The sequence below is a fragment of the Barbus barbus genome, assembly GCF_936440315.1.
Source record: "Barbus barbus genome assembly, chromosome: 42".
Taxonomy (NCBI): Eukaryota; Metazoa; Chordata; class Actinopteri; order Cypriniformes; family Cyprinidae; genus Barbus; species Barbus barbus.
Window position 1 is genome coordinate 16,079,688 of NC_136720.1, and position 24,108 is coordinate 16,103,795.

Sequence of the window (24,108 nt, forward strand, 5' to 3'; positions counted from 1 at the left end):
TCACACTCATGTCCGCTTGTTTTTACTTCCAGGCAGCCACAAGCATAGTAAAAATTTGAATACTTAAAAAAATGTATTATTATTTGTTCACCATCATGTCATTCCAAACACATATGAGTTGAAATTTCACCAATATGTCACTCCAAAAATGTTTTCCATGCTTGGACTGGATGTTTTATGTAATGCCATTGAGTTACAGCATTTGTGCTTGTTTGCGACATTTCCACTTTTCTGTTTTGTTTCACAGTCTCTCACAGTACGAGGCAGTGATGGAAGGTTGACTCCACAGGCCTCTGTTCTGCTTTTCTTCCCTGTTTGCAGTCACCAGCTTTGATTTGTTAAAACTCGGTCTCGCACCTCCGCCAGTGCACTGCAGAGCCAATATGGCCGCCGTGCTGTTGAGCCATAATGGCTGTCTCAGTGGGGGTTTCCCTCCACATCCTCTCTGGTCTGTGAGAGATAACACAGCCTGCTGATTACTGCACCACTGCTCAGATCTCTCATTATAAAGCCTGCGAGATTTAATTTGAACATGGGGCTGTTTCTCAAAACACCACCTATATGCACCGTCGGTGGCAGGAGTAGCTTTTAGGAGGTTCTTTCATTAGTCCAGAATACCCCTGTGGGCACCAGATTAAATAAAGTTTTATTTTTAAATGCCTGTAAACAGAAGTTGAGAAAGGAGTCTGAAAGCTGCTTTGTTGAACAGGTAAAGGACTGGATTCTTTAGTAGTGCTTGCTAAGATATGAATGATACCTCAAATCATGAGGCTATTTTGACTTAAAAAATGTCAGGGTAGTACAGCTGCAACATTATAACATCACATATCATAGTTGGACCACATGACTTTGATTTGCAGACGAAAGTGTTTTACTATTAAAATACTTGTCTTTTGGATCACATCACTTTGTTGGTCGTGCCACATGACTTAGATTTTTCAGACAAAAGTGTTTCATTATACAGTTTTGTCTGTTGGAACACTTGACTTGTTTGTTGTACCTCACAACTGATTTTGCAGACAAACCTGTTTAATCATTATTTCTTATAAGAACAAAGTGGACAACATTTTTGCAAAATCAAAGCCTCTCTGTAAAAAGTTGACTATGATTTTACAGATAAAAGATATTGGTATGTCTTAAATACATATAGGATGCAATAATAAAACATTTTTATCTGCAAAATAAATCCGCTCAATAAGTTACCCGGACCTATGAAATAAAAATTAAGGATTGTAAAAAAAAATCAGCTTGAAAAATTAATTTTGTAAAACTTGAAAACTTTTGAAAATTATTGTTAAGATGTATGTTGTGTAAGATCAGGTTTTGTAATTATAATCTGATTACAGTCTACTCTGGCTATGGCAAATGAAGATGAGGGTTTAGGGTTTCGCGAGAGAGCATGTGGGTGGTAAACGTTTGCTCTCAGATTGATGGAGGGGCCTCTAAATCAGTGTGGCCCAACTCTGAAATCAACATCAGCACCTATCCCACTCTGTCATTAATCAAGGGAAATGGCAGACCTCCCAAATTACACCGTCGCTCAGGTCATGGGGTTTTAGAGCATGTGTTTGGAGGTCCAACTCACTTTCCACGTAATCAATTTCTGTGCAGGCCAGTGCCTTTTTAGTGTGTTGCCCTGATTACTACTGACTCCTCCCATCAGATCTACATCATCACAACATGCTCTTAAAATCACTGCTGTTGTTCCCTTTCATCAGGCCCCTCGGAGTCAAGCTTGTACCTGATCTCGTGTTTAACTCTAAGAGCTTGTGTTCCAATAATAGGCTTGATGGCAGACTTGTCAGCATCCACTCAGGGGGAAATAAAACATTATTTTGGAACTTTGCTACTGTGCAAGATGGCTGTTCATCTTCCTACATCCCATAGTCAGGGCTCCAGACAAAAAAATCGAGTAAGGAGCCATTGGCTCCTATAAAAGAAAAACTTAGGCGCCAAATTATTTTTTTAGGTGCCACAGAATAAAAGTGGTTTATTTTATTATTATCATTTTATTTTTCCCCCCTATTTTAACATTTCAATCATTTTGTCATGTGTTTATGTCTTATCTCTTCTAGGCTTTATCAGCATTTTAATCCATCTTGTAGATGATCAGGTCGACCGGGGGACTAAGGTTCACTTAAAGTGTGAATTAAATGTCTTTTACAACTTGAAATATACAGTCACAAAGAATTGTTCGTTACACAGAATCTGTACCAATATCATAAGCATCACTTGGCAACTGAGTGCAGTGCATCCTATAAATGTTGTCACGTCTTTCACACATTCAGTCTGTTTTTCTTCATTAGTAAAATGCAATTTTATAGGAGGAGTTGAATCATGTACAACAGAATAAGTAAAAATATTAATATGCAACAGCGCATAAATATAGCAAAACGCTCCTCTTTATAGTTATTTTTCTAGCTGACTGATGAGTTTATGGACACTGAGTGGTTATTCTGAGGTAAATGTATTACAATGCAATGTTTACAAGCTTTATACATTTCCTCAGTTTGAAACACTGAATGAGCTTTTACATAAAACAGTTGTAGCCTACTATAGGCTTTCTTATTGCCTACCTTTTGATCATGTTCATTTCATAGTAGTAAATCGAAATATATAATGGGTTCACTTGCTGCTTTAACTGAGGTGCTAAAGCGATCGCGCCTGAGCATTAAGTGCCATACTCTCCGCTCGCGCGATCCGGACGCATACACGGACCGTGTGGACGCGGGGTACTGGTGTTTATATTACCCAAAGTGTGCGCTTGTGGTCCGCATTAAAGAGCACCCAAACCGCATCATTTGAATTTCGTAGCATTTTAAAGCTGATACTTTGTTTATTAAAAAGTAAGACAGCACAAAGCTTTTTGCGATTACTGGATGGCAAGTGCGCTTCAAATAACAGGAAGTCCATGCATTAACAGAACACAGCATATAGACTAAGATCTCGATAAGAAGATCGACCGGACAAGTGTAAATGCATCTGGTTGTTGAAACCACATATGGTAATTTTACTCCTCCCATAATATTAAAATAATAGACGTGTGAGAGCGTTTTATAGGCTATATGGCATGTTATAGTCAGATATGACAGCGCAATGCAACAAGCATCACCGCGGATGAGTCGCGGAGTATTTCTTCAGCAAGCGACGCGCAAACTGAATGAACCTGAAAGTAAGCCGCAGACGCTCAACACACAATCTTCTTCATTAAAAGTAGCGAGACTAGCCTATCTTTCCAGTGCTGATGCCGCGCGCTCTCTTGATATTGAAATTAGCTGATAATTAATAAAATTATCCATTGCTTTCATTGACGTGAACTCCGTTATATTTGCATATGAAGCGGGAATTGAAGAACGGATTTATATCCGTTTTGCGAAGACACATTTATGTGGCCAAGTGTAAATGGGGAAACGTTTTAACAAATCATATAGATATCCGATCAGAGAAAATGCATGAAGTGACCAGGTGTAAACAGGCCCTTTCAGGTCTCTCTCACTGCGTTCAGCAGACTGTGTGCGGCAGAGACGAGGACTGTTTGAAACTCTTTTCAGTAAAACTATGATGCGCATCGTCTTATGTAAGTTTAATACGTGAACATATCAAAAGATGTGAGCGCAAAACAATCGGGAAAAAAGTCCTTTCATGCAAATTATATATAGTCGCCAGTGGCGACCTCAGCAAAAACTTCACTCGCAAATTAATATTTTTGGTCGCAAATGCGACCATTTTAGTCGCAGTTTGGAGCCCTGCATAGTGTAATACTGTAGATACACAAAAGGTCCAAAACCACACTTTCAAGGACTAAATGTTTTGCCTTGGCAAGAAAATAAAACCATCATTAGGAACAAATTTTTTTATTTTTTTTATTTTGTGTTTTTCTTTTTTCTTTCACTAAATTTAGCATTTTTTCATTACATTTATACTTTTTTTTTGCCTTAAATATCATTATTTAAATCTATTTTATTAATAAAGTAAATAAATGTTAAATAAAAAATTATTATGCTTTTTTCTGACCTGTAAATATTGTTAATGGTATTTTATGGTAAATTATCTCTCTACCAACCATTGGTATGTTTGACAGGAAGCTGATTTTGGACTCGTACCACATCTCTGATAGCCACTAGACAAATTATGTCTACTTGATGTGCAGTCCATCAGAAGCTATACAGTAGCTTCACTAAAAGCCTAAGATATAATTATTGATCCTCATGGTTGTAGCCTTTCATTTGTATTGATTGTGTGTGTGAGACAGTGAATGTGAGATGAACCTGTCTGGCTGTGATTGAGAGCTGTCTTTATGGATGTAGCTTGAGCAAGTTTTTGTTGTCACATCCTCAAATTCAGTCATACATCTGACATTCTGCCCATTTTCTTCTAAATGGTAGTTAGTTATCTTTTCGAATTGTCAACCCAAACGCTTTATCAAGATCCATTCCAGGTTGCAAGGACTTTTTTTTTTTTTTGCCCACCTACTCTTGACACACTTCACTAAGAAAGTTATAAGGTTTTAGATTGCCATCATCTGTTAGTGTGATGACCTTTTCATCTTTGTTGACACTTTATTTTTTTATTTTTTTGAAAGCTGAAAGCGAGCAAAACTCTTTGTACTGCATGGACAACAAAAATTGCTTATTGTAATTTATATTTTAACTGAGGTTTTTTTTTCTCTTGTACTGGTAGCAGGGAAAGGTTGATCCTCAGTAGGGTTGAACCTGTTGCGGATTTGAATTTTTGTGTGAGCTTTTTATGTTTGTAAATGTTCTCTTATCTCTGTTCACCCTGGAGGAGACAACAGAGGGAATAAGGATGTACAGTCATGGCCAAAAATATCGGGACCCTTATGATCAAAGAAGGCTGTGAAAATTAATCTGCATTGTTAATCCATTTGATCTTTTATTTAAAAACTTCACAAAAATCTAACCTTTCATAATAAAAATTTAAAATGGGGGGAAATATCATTATGAAATAAATGTTTATCTCTAATACACATTGGCCACAATTAACGGCACCCTTTTATTCAATACTTTTGAAACCTCCATTTACCAGTTTAGCAGCTCTAAATTTTCTCCTATAATGCCTGATGAGGTTAGAGAACACCTGACAAGAGATCAGAGACCATTCCTTCATCCAGAATCTCTCCAGATCCTTTAGATTCCCAGTTTCATGTTGGTGGTGCTTCTCTTCAGTTCACCTCAGTCATTTTCTACAGGGTTCAGGTCAGAGGACTGGAATGGCCACAGCAGAAGCTTGGTTTTGTGCCCAGTGACCTGTTTTTGTGTTGTTTTTGAGGTTTGTGTTTGGATTATTGTACAGTTGGAAGATCCAAACATTGCCCATTATAAGATTTCTAACAGAGTCAGTCACTTTTTTTATTTTTTTATCTGTTGGTATTTGATAGAATCCATGATGCCATGTGTCTAAACAAGATTTCCAGGACCTCCAGCAGAAATATAGGCCCACAACATCAAAAATACAGCAGTATATTTCGTTGTATACATGGGGTACTTTTTATCCCTGTGTTCACCAAACCTATCTTGAGTGTTTGCTGCTAAAAAGCTCATTTTTTACTTTCATCTGACCATAGAAGCCAGTCCCATTTGAAGTTCCAGTCGTGTCTGATAACTGAATATGCTGGAGATTGTTTTTGGGTGAGCTAGGAGAATTTTTCTTGAAACCCTCCCAAACAACATGTGGTGATGTAGGTGCTGTTTGACAATTTTTTTTAAAGGTATTCTGACCCCAAGATTCAACTATTTTCTGCAATTCTCCAGCTGTAGTCTTTAGCCACTCAAACTCTCCTTCTCACCGTGCATTAGGACGATATAGACACACGTCCTCTTCCAGGCAGTTTCGTAACATTTTATGTTCATTGGAAATTCTTAATTATTGCCCTGATGGTGGAAATGGGAATTTTCACTGCTCTAGCTCTTTTCTTAAAGCCACTTCACTAATTTGTGAAGCTCAATTATCTTTTGCTGCACATCAGAAATATATTCTTTGTTTTTTCTCATTATGATGGATGATTAAGGGAATTTGGGCTTTGTTTTCCCTCCTATTTATATTTCTGTGAAACAGGAAGCCATGGCTGGATAATTTCATGTCCATAATCACCCTGGAGTGCTCAAAATTGTGAATATGAATGGGAATATACTTCAGAGATATTTTAATAATTGTGTCCAACGTGTATTTGAGAAAAACATTTATTTCATAATGATACTTCCCCCCCCATTTTAAATTCTTATCATCCAATGAAAGGTTAGATTTTTGTGATTTTTTTTTTTTAAAATAAAAAATCAAAAGGATTAAAAATGCAGATTAATTTTCACAGCCGCCTTTGATCATATTTACCAAGGGTGCCGATATTTTTGGCCATGACTGTACATACAATAAAAGCTTTATTTTTTGACACATATCTTCTCTGTCTTTCTCTTCCTCAGAGTGCCCAGTTCTACAAGGTTACAAATGAAAACTATCACAAGGCAGCAGAAGAGGTCAACGCCAAGTTTAAGTGAGTTCAGAATAACACACTCAAAGTCCAAATACAGATATTCCTCATGCTGTCATTCATTGTTTTGTAAGCTTTATCTTTGTGGGTCTATGTGATTATTGTGCAACAGGTATCTTTTATTATTTTGCTATTTTATTTTATGGTATATTATGCTGTTTTATTTATTTGAACATTAATATGTCGTTGCTTCTTAAGTATTATTATACATACACAATAATATAGCTTACACACACTATAATACATATACAATAATTTATTTTTTTAAAAGACAAAAATGAAAATTTTTATTATTTACTCACCCTCTCATTTTTTTAACTGTATGACTTACTTTCTTCTGTGGAATATAAAAGAAGACATTTAGCCAAATGTCCAAGCTGCTCATTTCCACACAATTAAAGTGAATGGAGACCAGGGGCACCATTATAAATCATGCACTATATTCATTGTGTGAGGAACAGAGCAAAAATGAAGTTGTTATTCGCTGAAATCTTGTTTGACTTAAAAATCTTCTTTGACAAGAGCTCTTATTTATAACAAAATAACACATTTGGCGTTTAACAAGAAACACAGGAGGGTGAGTAAATAATGACCAGAATTTCATATCCCTTTGAATCTACAAACACACATCCAATCATGAATTACCTGATCCGGAAACACACCAAAGATGTTTCTCTCATATATTGTGACAAACTTCCAGTCTTGTCATGAATGTGAAGTCTTGGCCATTAGGCTACTGTAGCTAGAAACATGTAACTGAAGAGTTCTACAATTATAGGACATTTTGGCTCCATGTGTCTTAAAGTGGCCTATTAGCCCCAATAGTAATGCATGTTGGTTAAGGGGAAGTGAAGGGAGGCCAGCCTGTTTCAGGACTAGCCTGCGCTCACAAATCGCATTAGGCTGTCATTATCCCTCTTCCTCAGTGCCAACACAGGGATCATCGTCTCTTTAGAAATGTCAGAAATTGATTTGTAGTGTCCAGTGGGGCAGAATCGGAGTCGGGAGGGGGGAGGTTGCGCAGCTAATGCTAAATTGCATTAAGAAATGCATTACAATAGCATTAGCCTGACATGGTTCTCCTTACAGGCCTGGGCCGGGGTGTCATGTGACCAGCGAGGCCACAGTGGATGCTCTGATTGGCTGATTGCATTAGAAAGGTGCATTAGCAGCGCTCTGATGGGATTACGGGATGGAGGGAGGAGAGCGTGTGAGAGGGTTTTTTGTATGTAATGAAATGTCTTCAGGGTCTGATGTTACACGAGGAAAGACGCAAGCTTTACTGACTGCGAGAATAATGCGGTTTAACTGCGTGTGCGTGAGAAAGAAAAAGAAACTGCAAAGTCTCTGTAAGCTATGAATGATGGGCCACAGGTGTGTGTGTGTGTGTGTTTAGGTTGTACATTAGGAACACATCTATCTGTATTGCTTTTCCCAAATGGATATTCCAACATTATTCGCCCTCTAAAGGGAAAACAGGTGATAAGATCCTATCAGGAATTGGGTTGGGTAATAAGAATTAAGTATATTTTGTCTGAGCCTTTTGATTTCCTGAAAGTTGAAACTGCCCTAGAGATGGAGGTCCAAATCTGCATAAACAATGGAATTAACATGAGTTTGATATGATAATCTTTTGCTTGAAGTTGTAAATGGTTGTCTCTTCAATGTCTTCATTCTCTTAGTAGCTGAAAGCTTTTGATGTGCATGCGGGTTTGGCTTCTGGAAAATCAGTCTGGTATAATTGCTTTGGATAACATACCCATTTGATTTATTTTGATTTACTTTTATTTTGTCATTTTGTATTTAACTCTTTTAATCTTTTTTTTTCTTCTTATGTTGTGCATAATAAGAGGGCAATGCCATGAACTTTTGCCATGAATTTATTTTAAGCATTAAGCATTGGTGAAATTTATATATAAACGTTTCTCTCCAAAATGTTGGTTTTAGTGGTGTAGAAACTAATTTGATATCAACATGGAATGGCATGGGATGAATTGTAGTGGTTGTGATGTTCATAACCATTAGTAGGCCAAACAGAACTTGGAGCACCTAGAAACAAAGCAATATGGTGACAAAGTGGTAGGTTAGGGTTGGAATGACATTTATCAACCAGTGGGCTAGAGTTATGGTTTAAGGTTAAGAATTTGAACCAGTAAGATGTGTGGAAATTGAGTTTAGGATTTACGGTTGAGGGATGGGGTTTGAGGTTGAGGTTAAGTGACGATTAAGTTAAAAGGTTAGGTGTTGAAAAATAGAGGGTTAGGATTTAGGGTAAACATTTTGGAGTGGAATGGTTGAGACAGGTTTTAAGGTTGAAAATTAGGGGTCAGGATTAGGAATATAGGGGTTGGATTTAGAGACAATTGATATGGTTAGGGCTATGATTGCTTAATAGGAATGTTCTTGGAACAGCAAAGGTTTTCGATCAGAGGATGTTTAAAATATGACACACTGCAGCTAAATTCATTGTTCTATTCATAGACAGTTAAGTAATTTACAGGAGTCAGTGACAACCGCATTTTACAACCAAATTAGAATTCTGTGCAGTTTGTGTAGAACCAAAGTGAACAGCTAGCTGTTAATGATGTATTTAAACATGTATAAGAGTTTTGGTGCCAGAAATCACAGGGAGAGAGGTACGTCTTGACTCATTAGTGTTGCCAGATCTTGCTATAAAAGAATGGCAAATAAGTACAAGTCTATAATAAACTTCAGGGTTCGTACGGTCATGAAAAACCTGGAAAAGTCATGGAATTTTAAAGCAGCAATTTCCAGGCCTGGAAAAGTTTTGGAAAAATAAATAAACCCAGAAAGTTTTGGAAAAGTCATGGAAATCTATTTCACAAATCTCTGTATAATTCTATTATACAGATCTGTATAATCTGTATAATAGAATTATGTTTAATCAGGTTCGGTGCGGGATTGCGCATAGGCTATATCGCATTATTTTACTCATTCCCGCAGCATTCGACTTTAAAATGATGGATATTCACACATTTATTCAATAGCCTGTTGCATATAGGTTTGATGAGTAAGTGAATCCACACAGAGTATCAGATGAAATCGGTAATTTGAAAACAGCGTGAGTGATTCAGCTGTACCGCGTCTTCTCTCTTTGACTGTCTCTTATAGCGGCTTCTCATCTGCGCATCTCGTCACTAAAGAGCTGCTGCACGCTGCGATACAAGTCTTTCGCTCGCGTTTCGGGACAGTTGACAGAATTGTCACTTGCCTAATCGGGTCATTGTTGCATCGACACAAAAATTATTTGTTTGCACGTCTTTTTAAGCCAGTCGGTACTCGCACGCTCCAGAGGCGGTTTCCCGTGCGCTCAGTCACGTCCAAAGGGCACGTGTATAAAGCTATTTTTTTACAGTCTATGGTATAAAGCCGACTTGCGAGAACCAAATTGAGTTTGGTACCAAACAAGCTCAGTAGAAACCTGCACAGCACAGGCCTCAACCATATGCCCTAGTCCAGCCCTTGTGCGGCATGATTACCCGAGTCCGACTGGAACTCGTGTCTGGCAGAAATGCAAGGCTCTAAAGCACAGCTTGTTGCGTTTAAGCGGCAAAAATACACACAAAATTATGTTAAAATGGCCATTCTGGCGAGTAAGCACTGTCGTGTTTTAACTCTTTAACAGTTGCGAAAGAGAAAAGTTTCCAAAACGAAATTCAGGTCCTGTGTTTAACAGAGTTAAATGATAATATTCAGTGATATGATACGTTCTCTGTGTGGAGTAACATCTGGGGCAGTTGCTGCGTGTACTTATTACTAAAACAGAGAAAGCAAACAATAGCATTAGTCATTAATTTTAGTTAATGCTATGATAATTTGAACAGATTTTTATTCTTATTGTAAAATAATGGAACATTAGGTCATGAATATTGTCTCAAAAGTCATGGAGAAGTCATGGAAAAGTCATGGAAATATATTGGTAAAAATGTGTATGAACCCTGAAACTTATACCAAAAAACTAAATATCACAATCTGCACCTGCTTTATTAATTACATAAATTGAATTCACTTCACTTTATGAGCCCAAACAATAAGCACAAAGATGCTTAACAAGCATTGCTTATAAGAAGCAGACATGGCAGCAGTTCAAGAGCGTGCTCTGCAAACATAAACAAAACTTGGCAGCTCTGTCGACTGTGGTTTAGTCAAAATAGCCTAACATAAATCTTTGGTTGCTGTAATATTACTTTGGTCAAAAATAGAGGATACCAAACATTCAAGATGCTGTTTTGTGCGCACATAAATGATAATTTGGAGAATTAATTCATTCTTTAAATGTTTGTCACTCCTAAAACTTTATAGTGTGTATATGGTCCTGTGCGTTTTTATATGTACATGTTCATACATGCACACAAAAGAATGCAATTAATGCTATTCACACACACACACAACTTCTGTTCTTCACAGACTTATGCACACACACATCCTGTCAAGCTACGTAGCCGCGGATGCTGGATGAATTACAGATAAATGCTTTAGTGAAAGAGTGTGATGTTTTCTCCAGCCACCTGTCAGTGCTGACCTTTGCCTCATTCCTGTGATGGTGTGTTTAAGCATGCACTCTGTGTGTTTGTCTTGTGTCCCCAGGGGGTTGCCATACTCTGTCACACCGGAGCAGTTTCACAGCGTTGACCTCTCCCTATCTTCTGTTTTCTGAATGGGTTTATATGTCTCTGCTCACCCGGTTTAGTCGCCTATTAATGTACCCTGTTTGGTCAAAGGGCACTTGTTGGAATTAGTGTCCCAATGCGCTACACTACAGTTTAACGTGATTATCAGTATGCTTGTAATGAATAGTTAAACCAAGTATGGACTAAGGCTCGAAACATGTTCTACGCAAGTATGTGATTGCAAGTGCAAGTGGCCTATATATCAGCATTGCTGTTACTGTTATGGGATGCTATAGTGGGCATTAGTATAAAACTGTTTTTTTTTACAGTCGGATACTAAAATCCAGTAGTATTTTGTGTAAACAAAAATAAGTCCATAAATAAAATGCTAAATTCTAAAATAAATAGTTGTAAATACCACTGAATTTAGTGTTGTTTTAATAAATTATAATTGTTTTTTATTAAATTATATATATATATGTGTGTGTGTGTATAGTGTACAGTAGAATGATTCATTTTTATAATAATTTTAAAATTTGTAATTTTTACATTTTCTAAAAACATTATCATACATTTAGATATTTCAAATTTCTAAAAAACTATTTTGTTATAGTCAAATATTAAAGTCCAGCAGTATAAATAAATAAATATTAATGTATTATTAAATTCTATATTATATATTTAAATAATGTTATATACAATTTATATCATTTTATTACAATCTTAGAAATGTATAAAGAACTTTATATTTTTCTAAAATGTATTTTGTCTAAATAAGAAACACTAAATACTAAAATCTGTTGTAAATACTACAATTTATTTTATTTATACTGTAATTTAGTACTAAAATACTACAATTTAATTTATTTATAATAAATAATAATTATTTTCCAGTATTCTTCTTTTTTTCTTCTTCTCTTGTTCTTTTTCTTTTTCTTATTTTTCTTCTTATTTTTTTTCTTATTATTATTATTATATGTATTATAGATTTATGCATTATACACATTTTCTAAAAAATACATTTGACAGTGTTATTAAATAATGTATATTTTTAACAATTAACTTTGAATATTAAATGATGGTAAGGGAATCAAAAATTTAAAGTACAGGAAATGAGCATACACAATTTAATATCTGATATCAAATTTTTTTAATTCTAATTTCAACTGATAACCAATATAGTACTGATATATTGTGCATCCCTATCACCTGCATTTGCATACATTCATAGAGATTATTTCTGACCCTGCATGAGACTGTGTGTTCGCTCGTGCCTCCTTGGAAAAAACCATCATACACAGCGAGATCTCAGACTGTAATAGGCTGCTCTTTAGAAGAAATAACTCCTCTTTAAAGGCCATGAAGTTTGACTTCCTATTGAAGCACAGCTTGACCTGTCTCAGAGAGCACAATTATAGCTATTACAACGAAATATAAGTGAACGGCAGTAGAATATTTAAGCTAAGCGTTCCGTTTTAAAAGAGGTAATTCTAAGGCTTAACGGCAAAGTATATAAACATAGAGTAATGGCCTTCTCACTCAACAAGAAAACCTCCACACACACACAGTCTGGTGCTGCCACAGGTTATCAAACCCTCACCATCTTCAAAAGTGTCTCTCCAGAATTCAGGCAGGCCACGTTTAGCTCTGTTACATCTTTACCGCGTCTGGGATTACATATCATTCTCTTATCTTCCCTCCCACCCCTTCATCTTTTTGTTTTGCCTTTCTCACCCTGGTATCAGACCTCTGCACATCTTCTCCATCCAAAAGCCTCTCTTTTTTCCCAATTCCACCTTTTCCTTCCATCCCGACAGGTAATGGGACGATGCGAGTTTGTTTCGAAGTCCCTGGCCTCTCGTCTTTGCTGATGGATCGCGTTTTAAAAACGCCGAAAATGAGCGCTTATCATTTTTCTTCGTAACTGCTTCATTTGTTTGGATTTCTGTCCGCCTGTCACACACGCCGTCAGTTCCTAAATGAACATACATGTGGTTTTTTCAGAAGAGGACGCTTAACCTCTTCACCCCGCTAGACTGCGAGTGCTCATAATGATGACGGATAGTCACATGTCTGTTAAGAGAGAGAGATCCCAGTTCATCCAGGCCGACTGTAAAACACTGGACTGATATTTCATTAGTCTTGATTTGCGAGAATTAAGACGGTTTGAGAAATGTGTGCTGGTATTTTAATAAGCTGAATGCTGCAGGAAGGGCGTCTTTGTTCCTTTTGTCTGCCCTTTTTCCTCGCGCTACTGCGGGCCGAACGGTTTTTGCCTAGGAAATCCCCTACAGACCTGCACACCTATAGGTAGTCCTTCATGTACTAGTGTAGGTTAAAAGGAAGGTTGCAGAACCATGGGATAATTTAGAGCGCAGTCTCTTTCCGTCCTTTTCCTGCCTTTCTTTCAGAAGCTCTCTTTTTTTCTCTCCTCCTGTGATAAAGCATCTCATATCTGTGTGTCTCTCTCAGCTCTCTGTGTCACAGTCGTCCATGCGCCTGCTCGCTGTGATTTATGGCCTGCATCTACTTCTTTTCTTCCAAAACTATTTCAGCTGGACGGAGGGATTTACGCGGGAACATATATAAATATCCCTATGATATTATAGAGCTGTCCTGCTTTTTGACGCCTGATCTGTGGATAGTGAGGGAGAGAATAAGGAGAAATAAAAAAAGATTACGAAGGTGCCATGTGTGGGTATTTTACTCATAATGCTATTAAGTATTAAAAACTCACATGATGTGTTTGAATAGCAAAGTTGTTGTTGTTTTTTTCAATCCTAAATTGCACACTATTCATGTTATATATAGTAGTATAATATGCAAGATTAGAAGTAGTGTGTACCAAATCATGTTGAAAGTAGTATGCCAATGATGATAAGCAATTTCAGAAGTATATATATATATGTTTTCAGCTAATATTATCCATAAATCCTTGTGCTACAGAGGAGGACGAGTTTGAGAGTTTTATTTCATCTTTTGATGCTTCCACTGCATTTTTTTAATTTGAAATGTGAATCTGAAATTAATATAAAAAAATCATATTAATCATGGTCAGAGGAAAGATTTGTTAATGTTTTTGAAAGAAGTCTCTTATGCTCATCAAGGCTGCATTTATTTGTTCAAAAATGCAGTAAAACAGTAATATTGTGAAATATTATTACAGTTCAAAGTAACTGTTTTCTATTTGATTATATTTAACTTATTCCTGTGATGCACAGCTGAATTATCAGCAGCCATTACTCTTCAGTGTCACATGATCTTTCAGAAATCTTTTTAATATTCTGAATTGGTGCTCAAGAAACATTTTTATGGAAAGAGTTCTTTTTTTAAAATTTTAAAACTTTTTTTTTTTTTTTTTTTTTCAGATTTTTAATGAATGGAAAGTTAAGAAAACCGCATTTGTAATTTTGGGTAACAAAATATCTCAGTTGTCACTGTATGTCTGTGCTGACTAAAATTAATTTCTTAATTGCAAAAAAAAATACAAATAAAATAAAAAACCTTACTGAACCCAAAGTTTTGAACAGCACTGTACATTTATATTTCATTTATATGTATATATTTTTAAAATGATGCAATTTGTATGGTTTTTAGCTGTCACTTATGTTTACATGCAAACACAGTATAGTGCAAAGACATAATATATCTGATTGTATATCATGCTTAAACTTTGAAAAAGGAGTTTGTGACTCTTTCCAATTCCTCAAGTATAAATAGACCAAAGGGGACTACCATACTAGTTTTTATAATCTGGTGGTCCCAGTATTGCCCTACTGTTTTATTACATACCTAAAATTATATACTGTTCCATCACCAGTAAAGAACCTTTAGCGCATAAGAGTACAATTTTCTGTCTTGTTTCTTGTATCCTTTTATCAACTCTAATGTGTTTCTTTTTGTCTTTTTCTGATTTTTTTTTTTCCCTATGACAGTCTAGAAGAGGGATGATGTGTGATAGAGAGCAGCTGTGTGCATTTAAGTGGACGGATTGAAGAAAGGACAGAGAGATATAGAAAGAGAAGGATAAGAAAAGAGAGAGGGTGAATCCCCAGTCCTTCCGGGACCCAAAGTTGAGATTGTGACTGACAGCGGCCGTCCATTCACTCCTTCATTCATCCGCCCTTCAGAACAGCTAATATGAATGACGGCGTGGATTAGACCATGTCGGATCTAAAAAGAGTGCCTCTCTGAATAGAACAGGATAACATCTCCCTCCCTCCCCAATCCTTTCTTTGCCTTTTTCTGTCCCAAAGGTCACCCCTGTCAAATGAAGAGTTTTGTGTGTGTGTTCTAATCCTCCATGGACAGAGGTGATGTTTCGTTTTTGGCCACATTGGGCCTCAGATTTCATGGGAACCAGGTGGTCTTCGTCTGTGTGCCCAGTGTGACCCGCTGCATCCTCTGTATCTTATTCACAGAATGATATTTGGTTGAAAATTCTCTCTTTTTGTGACCTCAAAGGATGGACGAGTTGTTGATAGCGATCTGCAAGGTCTTGCAAAATCCAGCAGGAAACTCAATGCTGTCTGGGTCAAAGTTGGATATTCTGGGATGTTTGCAAATACATTTTGGAAAAAGCGCTAGAGTTGAGTTCACATGTTGCTTACTAAGTATCACAGTGGTAGTTTCTTCCAAAATACCAAAATAATAAATAGTTGCATACAGATATTGTTACTACATTAAAACATTGAATTATAGATTGTCAAGAGAAAATTAATGAAAAAAGTTTCTTATATGCTTTACAGGGATTCCATAATAAACATACATAAATACATAACAGTAAGCAAATAAACTGTTTTGGCACCCATTTCTTTATGTGAAAAGGTTTTTCACATAAAGAAACCATTTCTATGATTGTGAAAAGGTACTTGCTGGTCAAATGATTGGAGTAATAACAAAATTTGAATCTATTTAACAAAAATTCAACATTGATAATAATAAACGTTTCTTGAACACCAAATCAGCATATTGCAATGATTTCTGAAGGATGCAGCCTTGGTGAGCTAGCATAAGAGATTTCTGTCAAAAACTGTTTAAAAAAAATCATAATTATTACAAACGTTTGACCTCTAGTGTATATTTTCTTTGAAATTGTTGCAAAACACAGTTGGTCTTAGGCATGTTTCATTTTTTCCCCCTGATAATCCATAGCAAGCCATTGTGAAATGAGGGATAAAAAAAAGGATAGACAGACAGACAGACAGACAGACAGACAGACAGACAGACAGACAGACAGATAGATAGACAGATAGATAGATAGATAGATAGATAGATAGATAGATAGATAGATAGATAGATAGATAGATAGATAGATAGATAGATAGATAGATAGATAGATAGATAGATAGATAGATAGATATTTGGTGTCATTCAAACATTTAAGGAGAACATTTTTATCACAAAATGTACATTGATATTGCTGTCTAACATTAGACAATATATTTATCGATGCAGACTGTTGGGCTCAGACACATGGTACAGCTGGTGGGTGTAGACGCAGGTGTGTGTGTGTGTGTGTGTGTGCGTGTCAGTGAGGGAGTCTTGCCACTGGAGAATCTACACATCAGAGACACAAGCCGCACTGATTAATACTGCTTTCAATTGTCTGGGTGGGTGGCTTTACTTAGCTGTATTTAGGGGACAAAACTGTCAGCAGAAGTTAACCAAATCTGACAAATTCCCTTTGGAGACATGTGAAGGTCATCAAATGTCAAAAATGAATAATAAATTAGGTAAATAGTGTTTTTATTTATTCTAAAAATGCCAAAAAGTTCATTTAGGTTTGAGTTTAGGTTAGTAACGGTAACCAGCTTTATAAAAACCTATGGCATATGTTGATTTAGGTTAAATATGTGTGGTTCAGGATGTCTGCGGCCTCTACAGCTGATGTATGTCTTGAAGCGGCACCTCGTTAGACCTCCTGCACTGTGATTCAACATGCAATTATCCTGCAAACTAATTCTGCACCAATCAATTCCGCTATTGATTAGTGATTCAGCTGATGTTTACTTGTGAAAACAAAGCAAGAATATCATTTAACAGCTCTTTGTCACTGCCACAGGATCAGTTTATTATATTATGGAAAATGTAATTATGATGGATGACCACATTCATTTGCTAAATATATCTGTCCTCTGACTGTTTTTGCTCTCTCCTTCTTCCCTTCTTTTACTTCTTTGTCTCTTTCTCTTTCTCTCTCTCAGGCGATATGAAATTAGTCCAGTGTGCACCAACCTTCAGGGGCAGATTCTTAAGTGCTACAGAGAAAATGCTGGAAAAACTCTGCTGTGCTCCAACATCGCCTCTCTATACATGCAGTGTGTCAACAGTGCAAAACAGGTAAATATTAGACTGTGTGTCTTTGTCAGTGCCTGGTATTTTCACCATTAGATAGTTGTAGTTTTGTTGAATCAGATCAAAAATATTTGTAACACAGTGTTTGTGTGTGTGTGTATTTTGTTTAATAAATGGTTAAATTATATATTTTCCAGAATTTTACTTTATAATAAATGTATAATAATTGCTAAATTTAAATAATTAGAAAAATATTGTTCAAATATATATTTTTTATTTGTCAGGTAAATACATGTATAGTTTGAGATCTTTATTCCAGGGCACGTGATAAATGTTTTAACATAATATAAAATGTTAATGTTATAAATTCTCTTTCTCTCTCTCTCTCTATACACGTACACACACTTTTTAATATATACTGTATATGTATATGCATATATATGTATGTGTGTGTGTATATATGTGTATGTATATATATATATATATATATATATATATATATAAATAATTTTAAAAATACAGTTTGAGATCATTATTCGAGTGAATATGATAAATGTTTCTTAATATGAAATGTTAATGTCTAATATATATGTAGATCCACATATAAATGTTTAATATAAATGTAAAATAGGTTGTAGAAGAACTTAATTAAATCTTCACTCATGTAAGTCAAAAACTTTTGCCGCTTTTGCCCATAGTGCTAGTAGTATGTAAGACACATTCTAGTGTGTGCGTCTTCTGTTTTGTATGTTCTACCAGTTCCCAGCAACTCCAGCGTACGAATTAGCATCTACAGCTGCACTTTAGCCCACAGCATTAAGATCCAGTGAAACAGTCTTGCCATCCTCTCCAAGCCCTGTAATAACACACTCTCTGCACCTCCATTTGCAAATCCAAACTTCTGCCCAGTGTTCTCTCACTTTCCGCTTGGCTACAGGCGCCACTAAGTTCACTCTAAATTGTAGGCTCAGACGAAAGACTCATTTCCATAATACCAGCTGACAGCTGCTGTTCTTGGTGCAGCCCTAAGTGTGTGTTAAATGAAGTAAGTGGGAACAGGGATGTGTCATTTAAATAGCATCTTCCCACAATCCCCCGTCGCAGCATCCCTGGTCCGGATTCCGTAATGCAAGGATGGAAATAGGCAGGATTGGACTGACCCTCTCCGAAAATCTCCTCCGCACACTCCAGCAATTCTATGCAAACACAATTTATATTCAGATGGGTCTTTCCATTAGATTTTTACAACAGCACAGTTTGGGGAGTGAGAGCGAAAGAGTGTTGCCCTCTGGGGTATTAGTTTAAAGCAGCGCTGTGAATTCTGCCGCACTTAAGCAATACATCATGTAAATAAAGAGATGTTTTATTCATTGTTGTGTATGCACCAAATTTACCTGTAACTTCTTTAGCATCTCTAATGTTTTCATGTTTTTGTGTTTGCGTATATGCATGTTCTTGAATGCAGGCCTGTCCTTAGTATTGCTGTTTGGTAAATTTAATATGGATTGCAATAATGGCATGAGGTATTTTATGATTTTATTGAATCGGCTGTGAGGAACAGAGGTTAAATGTGTAATAAACTTTTATTAGTCACACAGGAAGACCAAAAAATAACAGTCAGATAACAAAATAGCTAAACTGCTTATGTGCTTTGTGTATGTGTGAGAGAAAGGGATGGAGGGCTGTGCAGCAAAGCAAAATATGTCTTTTGAATATATCAGAGCTATAATTTGCTGTACAGCTACCATTTACTACAGCAAAACACTTTTGTCAGTTACTTATGCCCATTTCCGCCACTGAATAAAAAAATTAAAAAGGTAATTGTGACTTTTTATCTCATAATTCTGACTTTTCTCTTGCAGTTGTGAGTTTACATCTCGCAATTCTGACTTTTTTTCTCCGAATTGTATAATAACAAAGTTATAAAGTCAGAATTGTGAGATAAAAACGTGCAATCCTGACTTTTTTCTCGCAAATGTGAATTAGTATCAGAATCTCGCAATTACGAGAAAAAAAGTCTTTTTTTTTCTTTTTTTTTCAGTAGTGGAAACGGGCCTTAGTTGCTTGAGTAACTGCTTTGAAAATTCAGTGTGTAATTTGTTACGCTGAATATTTTTGACCAATTCATTAAAATAATCATAAGAGTATTTTTTTTGTGAATCTACACTTTTTTCATTAGTTTTGCTTTGTTTTGTTGTTCTGTGTTTTGGTTGTTTATTTATTTATTTATTTTTGTTATTTCTTTGTTTGTTTTTCTTGTAGGCTTTGTTTTTTGTTTGTTGTTTTTTTGCATGATCACTATGCAGTAGAGAAGTGTTGTTTATTTATTGTCGTAACATCAGAACCCAGACTTTTATTTTGTGAAATTTTTTTATTCAATTCAGACTGCAAACCCATATGCTATGGTGAAATATAATCATAGTATCATAGTAAATTAGATCAAATAGTGATTATCATAGGAAATTAGATTTTTAAAAAGGCTTTGTCTAGTATGTAATATTTTGACTTGCATTGTTTTGATTTTAAAGGATGTGGGCATGTCAAGCAACCTTTCCATGCTGGCAGCAGTCTAATTTAGATAAATCTTCTACAAAAAAACAACAATTTTCCACCAAAATACTGTAGTTTGATTGGACAGCCTGTCACCTTGGCTTTGACTTGTAGGTTCTCCTTCAGTCCCTGGCATTTTTGACTTCCATCCATCGCCACTGTAGATCACAATGTCTGATATTCTGGCCAGTTCTTGCTTGTCTGTCTGGATCTGGAAATCCCTCAGGATCTTATCTTTGTCGTTTTCAGAGAACAAGGACCGGATAGCTCTGTATATTTGTATAAACCAGTCTTATTGAAAGAATCTAGATAGAGTGGTTCTAATCAGTGGTCACCATTGCTAAAGAGTCAAAGAGGAATGAATTCCCCTGATGCGGCCTGAATAGTAGAGAGGGTAACAACAGTGATCGGTCACGGCTGTCGCTTTGTGGACGTAATTACTCCATGGTTTATCTTTGCTGGACTGATAATATTTTGGCTGTGACCTTCTTCTCCTTCCATCACTTTGTGAAGCAGTGGCTGCGGTACAACCCCAAGCCGATAGTGCCCTGAGCCCAGAGATAAAGTATACGCCCTCTTCCTCTCAAAGCACCATGAATACTACTATATCACCAGCAATCTCTCATTCGCTCTTTCTTATTCCTAACGCGTGGTCAAACACTCCTCACCCTCCCTCCCTCTTTCTCTTCTCTCAACTGTCGTGCACTCTATTGGAAAGAGCGGAAGAGTTTGTGACTACAGCATCTGTTTGTGCCAAGGCGTATTTTTCACTGGCTCAAACTTGTGTCCTTCAGAGGTTTGGGACAAATGCCACCACCTGTTTGAGTGTTTTCTCTAGTCTAGAACATTTAGCATATTTTTAGCATTATGAAATCATGCTCAAAATAAACAATGAGTGTGTGAGAGAGATACAGAAATGCATTGCGTTATTGGAGTGCCTTAAAGATGAATGTATACCTATATTGTACTGTATATCTTCAGATCACAAAAAATGATGATTTACTGTTTTCAATACAATAAAAGTGAATGGTGATCAAGGTTTTTTTGTATTAATAATATTATTATTATTTTGTACTATTAAAGTATTTATTATTATTTTATTAGTTGTTTTGATCACACTTTATTTTAAGGTCCAATTCTCACCATTAACAAACCATTAACTGTGGCCTTTGCCTCAATTTTGCTGCTTATGAATAGTTAGTAAGGTAGTCTTTAAGTTTAGGTATTGGGTAGGATTAAGGATGTAGAATATGGTCATGCAGAATATGTGCTTTATAAGTGCTAATAATAATATGTTAATAATAGGCATGCTAATAGGCAGCTAGGTAATAGTGAGAATTGGTCCCTATACTAAAGTGTTACCGTTTTTTATATGTAGATTTAGCTTTAACAGTTTTCTGTCTTTATTTTTAGTAATTTTAATACTTCAAGTTTAATAATAATTTATTTAATTTATTTGGCAAGGCAACATTTTTAATTGAATTTAAGTTTTCATCTAAATTTGTATTTCATTTTATTTCAACTTTATTTCAATTATTTTAAAAAAATATATTTTTATTAGTTTTAGTTTTGTTAATAAAAAAAAAATGCACATCTTTAGATTTGGCGCTTTGCATGTCTAAATGTGCCATATTTGTATATATGCAAACCTGAAGAGATTTTCATTGAAAAAATTGCAAGTGTTTCTCACATAAATCACTCATATGACTTCAGAAGATTTGGCATATAGCACACTATTCAGATGGACTGTTTTTATTGTGTGTTATGGACTTATATGATGTATTTTTCAGCTTGAAAGTTGGTCATCATCTACTTTTATTGAATGGAAAAGAACAGCGTGAACAAAAAAATCATAATTTAATTGTCCTCATTTACTTTCTTAATAGATGTTAAATATCCAATTTTGCTGGAATATATGTATGATTATATAAAATGGTTGCAGCTGCAATTAATGAGAGTTCAAGTAAGGCCAAATCTGTTGTTGTCTCTCAAAACGTCTCTATGGCTTCTTCCTTTTTTATAGCCTTGACGACAGACCGTGACGCCCGTCTACCTTCTCCTCTCCTTCTCTTCCATTCTCTCTCCTTCTCTCACTCTAGGGATTCTTATTTCCTGTTATCGGGTGCAGTAGCCTGTGAGAGCTGCGTATTGACGGGAAGAAAGAGCCGCATGTTTACGTTTGGTTGTGTTGGGGCTTTTTGCTTCCACCGTGGTTTGCCATGTGGCTCATCTCTCAAGAATATGCACACATGCACTCACATTCACTTCTTTTTCCTTTTAACTCTCTCTTTCTCCTTGTGAATTTGCATGCAAATGCCGTGGAAACGTGCCACTGCATCTCTTGCTTTTTTCCTAACACACACACTCTGTCTTTTTGTCTTTGTCTAGGACAAGTTGAGGAATGGAGGTTAAGTCTCTGTGCGGAAGACCTGTTTGTATTTGTGATCTCACCGTTTATCGACTGTTGCTAAGGAAAGACGCCACCTGGAGACACACCTGAGCAGACCTGAAGCAGAATCTGCAGTGAATTGAGAGCTAGATACCCTTGAACCTTCCTTTTTTCCCTATACCCTTTCCCATCACTTTTACCTTTCTAACCCCTTCCTGTTATTTCACCTTTATCCAGTAAAGGGGAAACTGGTATCCATTTCTGAAATGGACAGAATCAGTAAGCAGCGGGGATCGTAGGTGGAACTCACCCGAACCAGAAAATGCACCTTTTTTTGGTTCACAAAGGATAGCACAGTGAAGAGAACCGAACTAGACACCAAATATTGGCCGCACTAGGCCAATCTAGACCCAACCACAACAGAATCCCAGAACTCTGATTTGGTTCTAGATTTGGTCGGTCTGGTTACGTAGCGTCACTTATCCAGTCATCATACCTGGGACCCACCCTGTTAACCCACCACAATCCTCCATCACGCTTCCCATTGTGCTAGTCACATCCTCCAGCTGTTCGTTATGGTTTTTTGTCTCGTCGTTCACACAAAAAGGTCAGGTCTGATCCCCTGATCTGCTTTAAAGAATAAACAATTCAAACCCAAAGCCACTTCTGACTGTGTCCTATTATTGTCTTAATACTAGGGCCTGATTAAACGCATGTAAAGAATTAACTACATGACAATTAATTAATCAGAAATAATCATTTATAGGAAATTCTACAAAATCCAGTCTATTTTGCAACTGAATTTGAGGTTTTGCCTTGTTCAATCAAATCAGCTCACATCTAGATATTTTCAGTTCTAATGCCAAATTTTTAAAGTGCAGCATTTTTATAAAATGTTTTAAAGAGGTTTTTTAGACTTGTTATTATTCATTTTATTATTATTATTTATAATTATCAAATAATTAGAATATCAGACCAGTCTTTGGCCATAAGTGCTTTTTAAGATGCATAAAAATAAGCTTTTTATTGAATTAATTGTACTACATTTATATGATAAATTGAATAAAAAATAAATACAATATCAGATCAGTCTTTAGCTGAAACATCATGTCTCAAATTCTTCAGTCCTTGTGCCATTTTTAAAATGTTCTCAAGATGTGTTTTAATACTTGTTTTTGTTTAGAAGTTATTTTACTAAATTAGTTAACTTCGCAGCATTAGTTACAGTGAAAACAAATATGCTAAAATGTATTCGAAATAAAAATAAATTGTACTAAGTATACTACAAATACATTTACATATGTATATGCTTAATAAAAATACCTTGCAATTGTACTTTTGGTGAACTAAACTGGTACTGTATACTTAAAGTCTGCTAAATTGGAACAACTAATCTTGTGCTTAATGTTCTAAGAAGTAGAGCTGAAGTCCAACTAAAGATATACTTTTGATTGTGCTAAAGTGGAACTATTCCAAGTATACTTCAGGTAGACTTCAAATATCTTCCATTTAAAGATTGTACAGAGATCATACAATCCTTGTTAGTGATATTAAAAAACACATTGTAGGCATAATATTAAGAAATGTGCATTGTACAATATTGAATACTCCAAATAAATTTTAATTATAAATTTATGTCAGTTAGTCTTAAGTGATATGTCAATAAATATGTTTAACGTATATTTAGTATGAAATAAATGTATTTTAAATAATGCCATAGGTTGATGTTTTTTTAC

General features: G+C 35.8%; 1 protein-coding gene across 3 annotated transcripts in view; it reads left to right on the forward strand.

The window, feature by feature from the left end:
* Positions 1-23,035, forward strand: part of LOC306861466 (MICOS complex subunit MIC19-like) — a 69,839-nt gene extending 46,804 nt beyond the window's left edge. For all 3 annotated transcript variants that reach the window (XM_079403717.1, XM_079403718.1, XM_079403719.1), the window contains 3 exons: positions 6,438-6,508; positions 17,343-17,478; positions 22,372-23,035. In XM_079403717.1, coding sequence (XP_079259843.1) covers positions 6,438-6,508; positions 17,343-17,478; positions 22,372-22,395 — 231 coding nt within the window. In that variant the 3' untranslated portion in view covers positions 22,396-23,035. The remainder of the gene's footprint in view (positions 1-6,437; positions 6,509-17,342; positions 17,479-22,371) is intronic.
* The last annotated feature ends 1,073 nt before the right edge of the window (positions 23,036-24,108 follow it).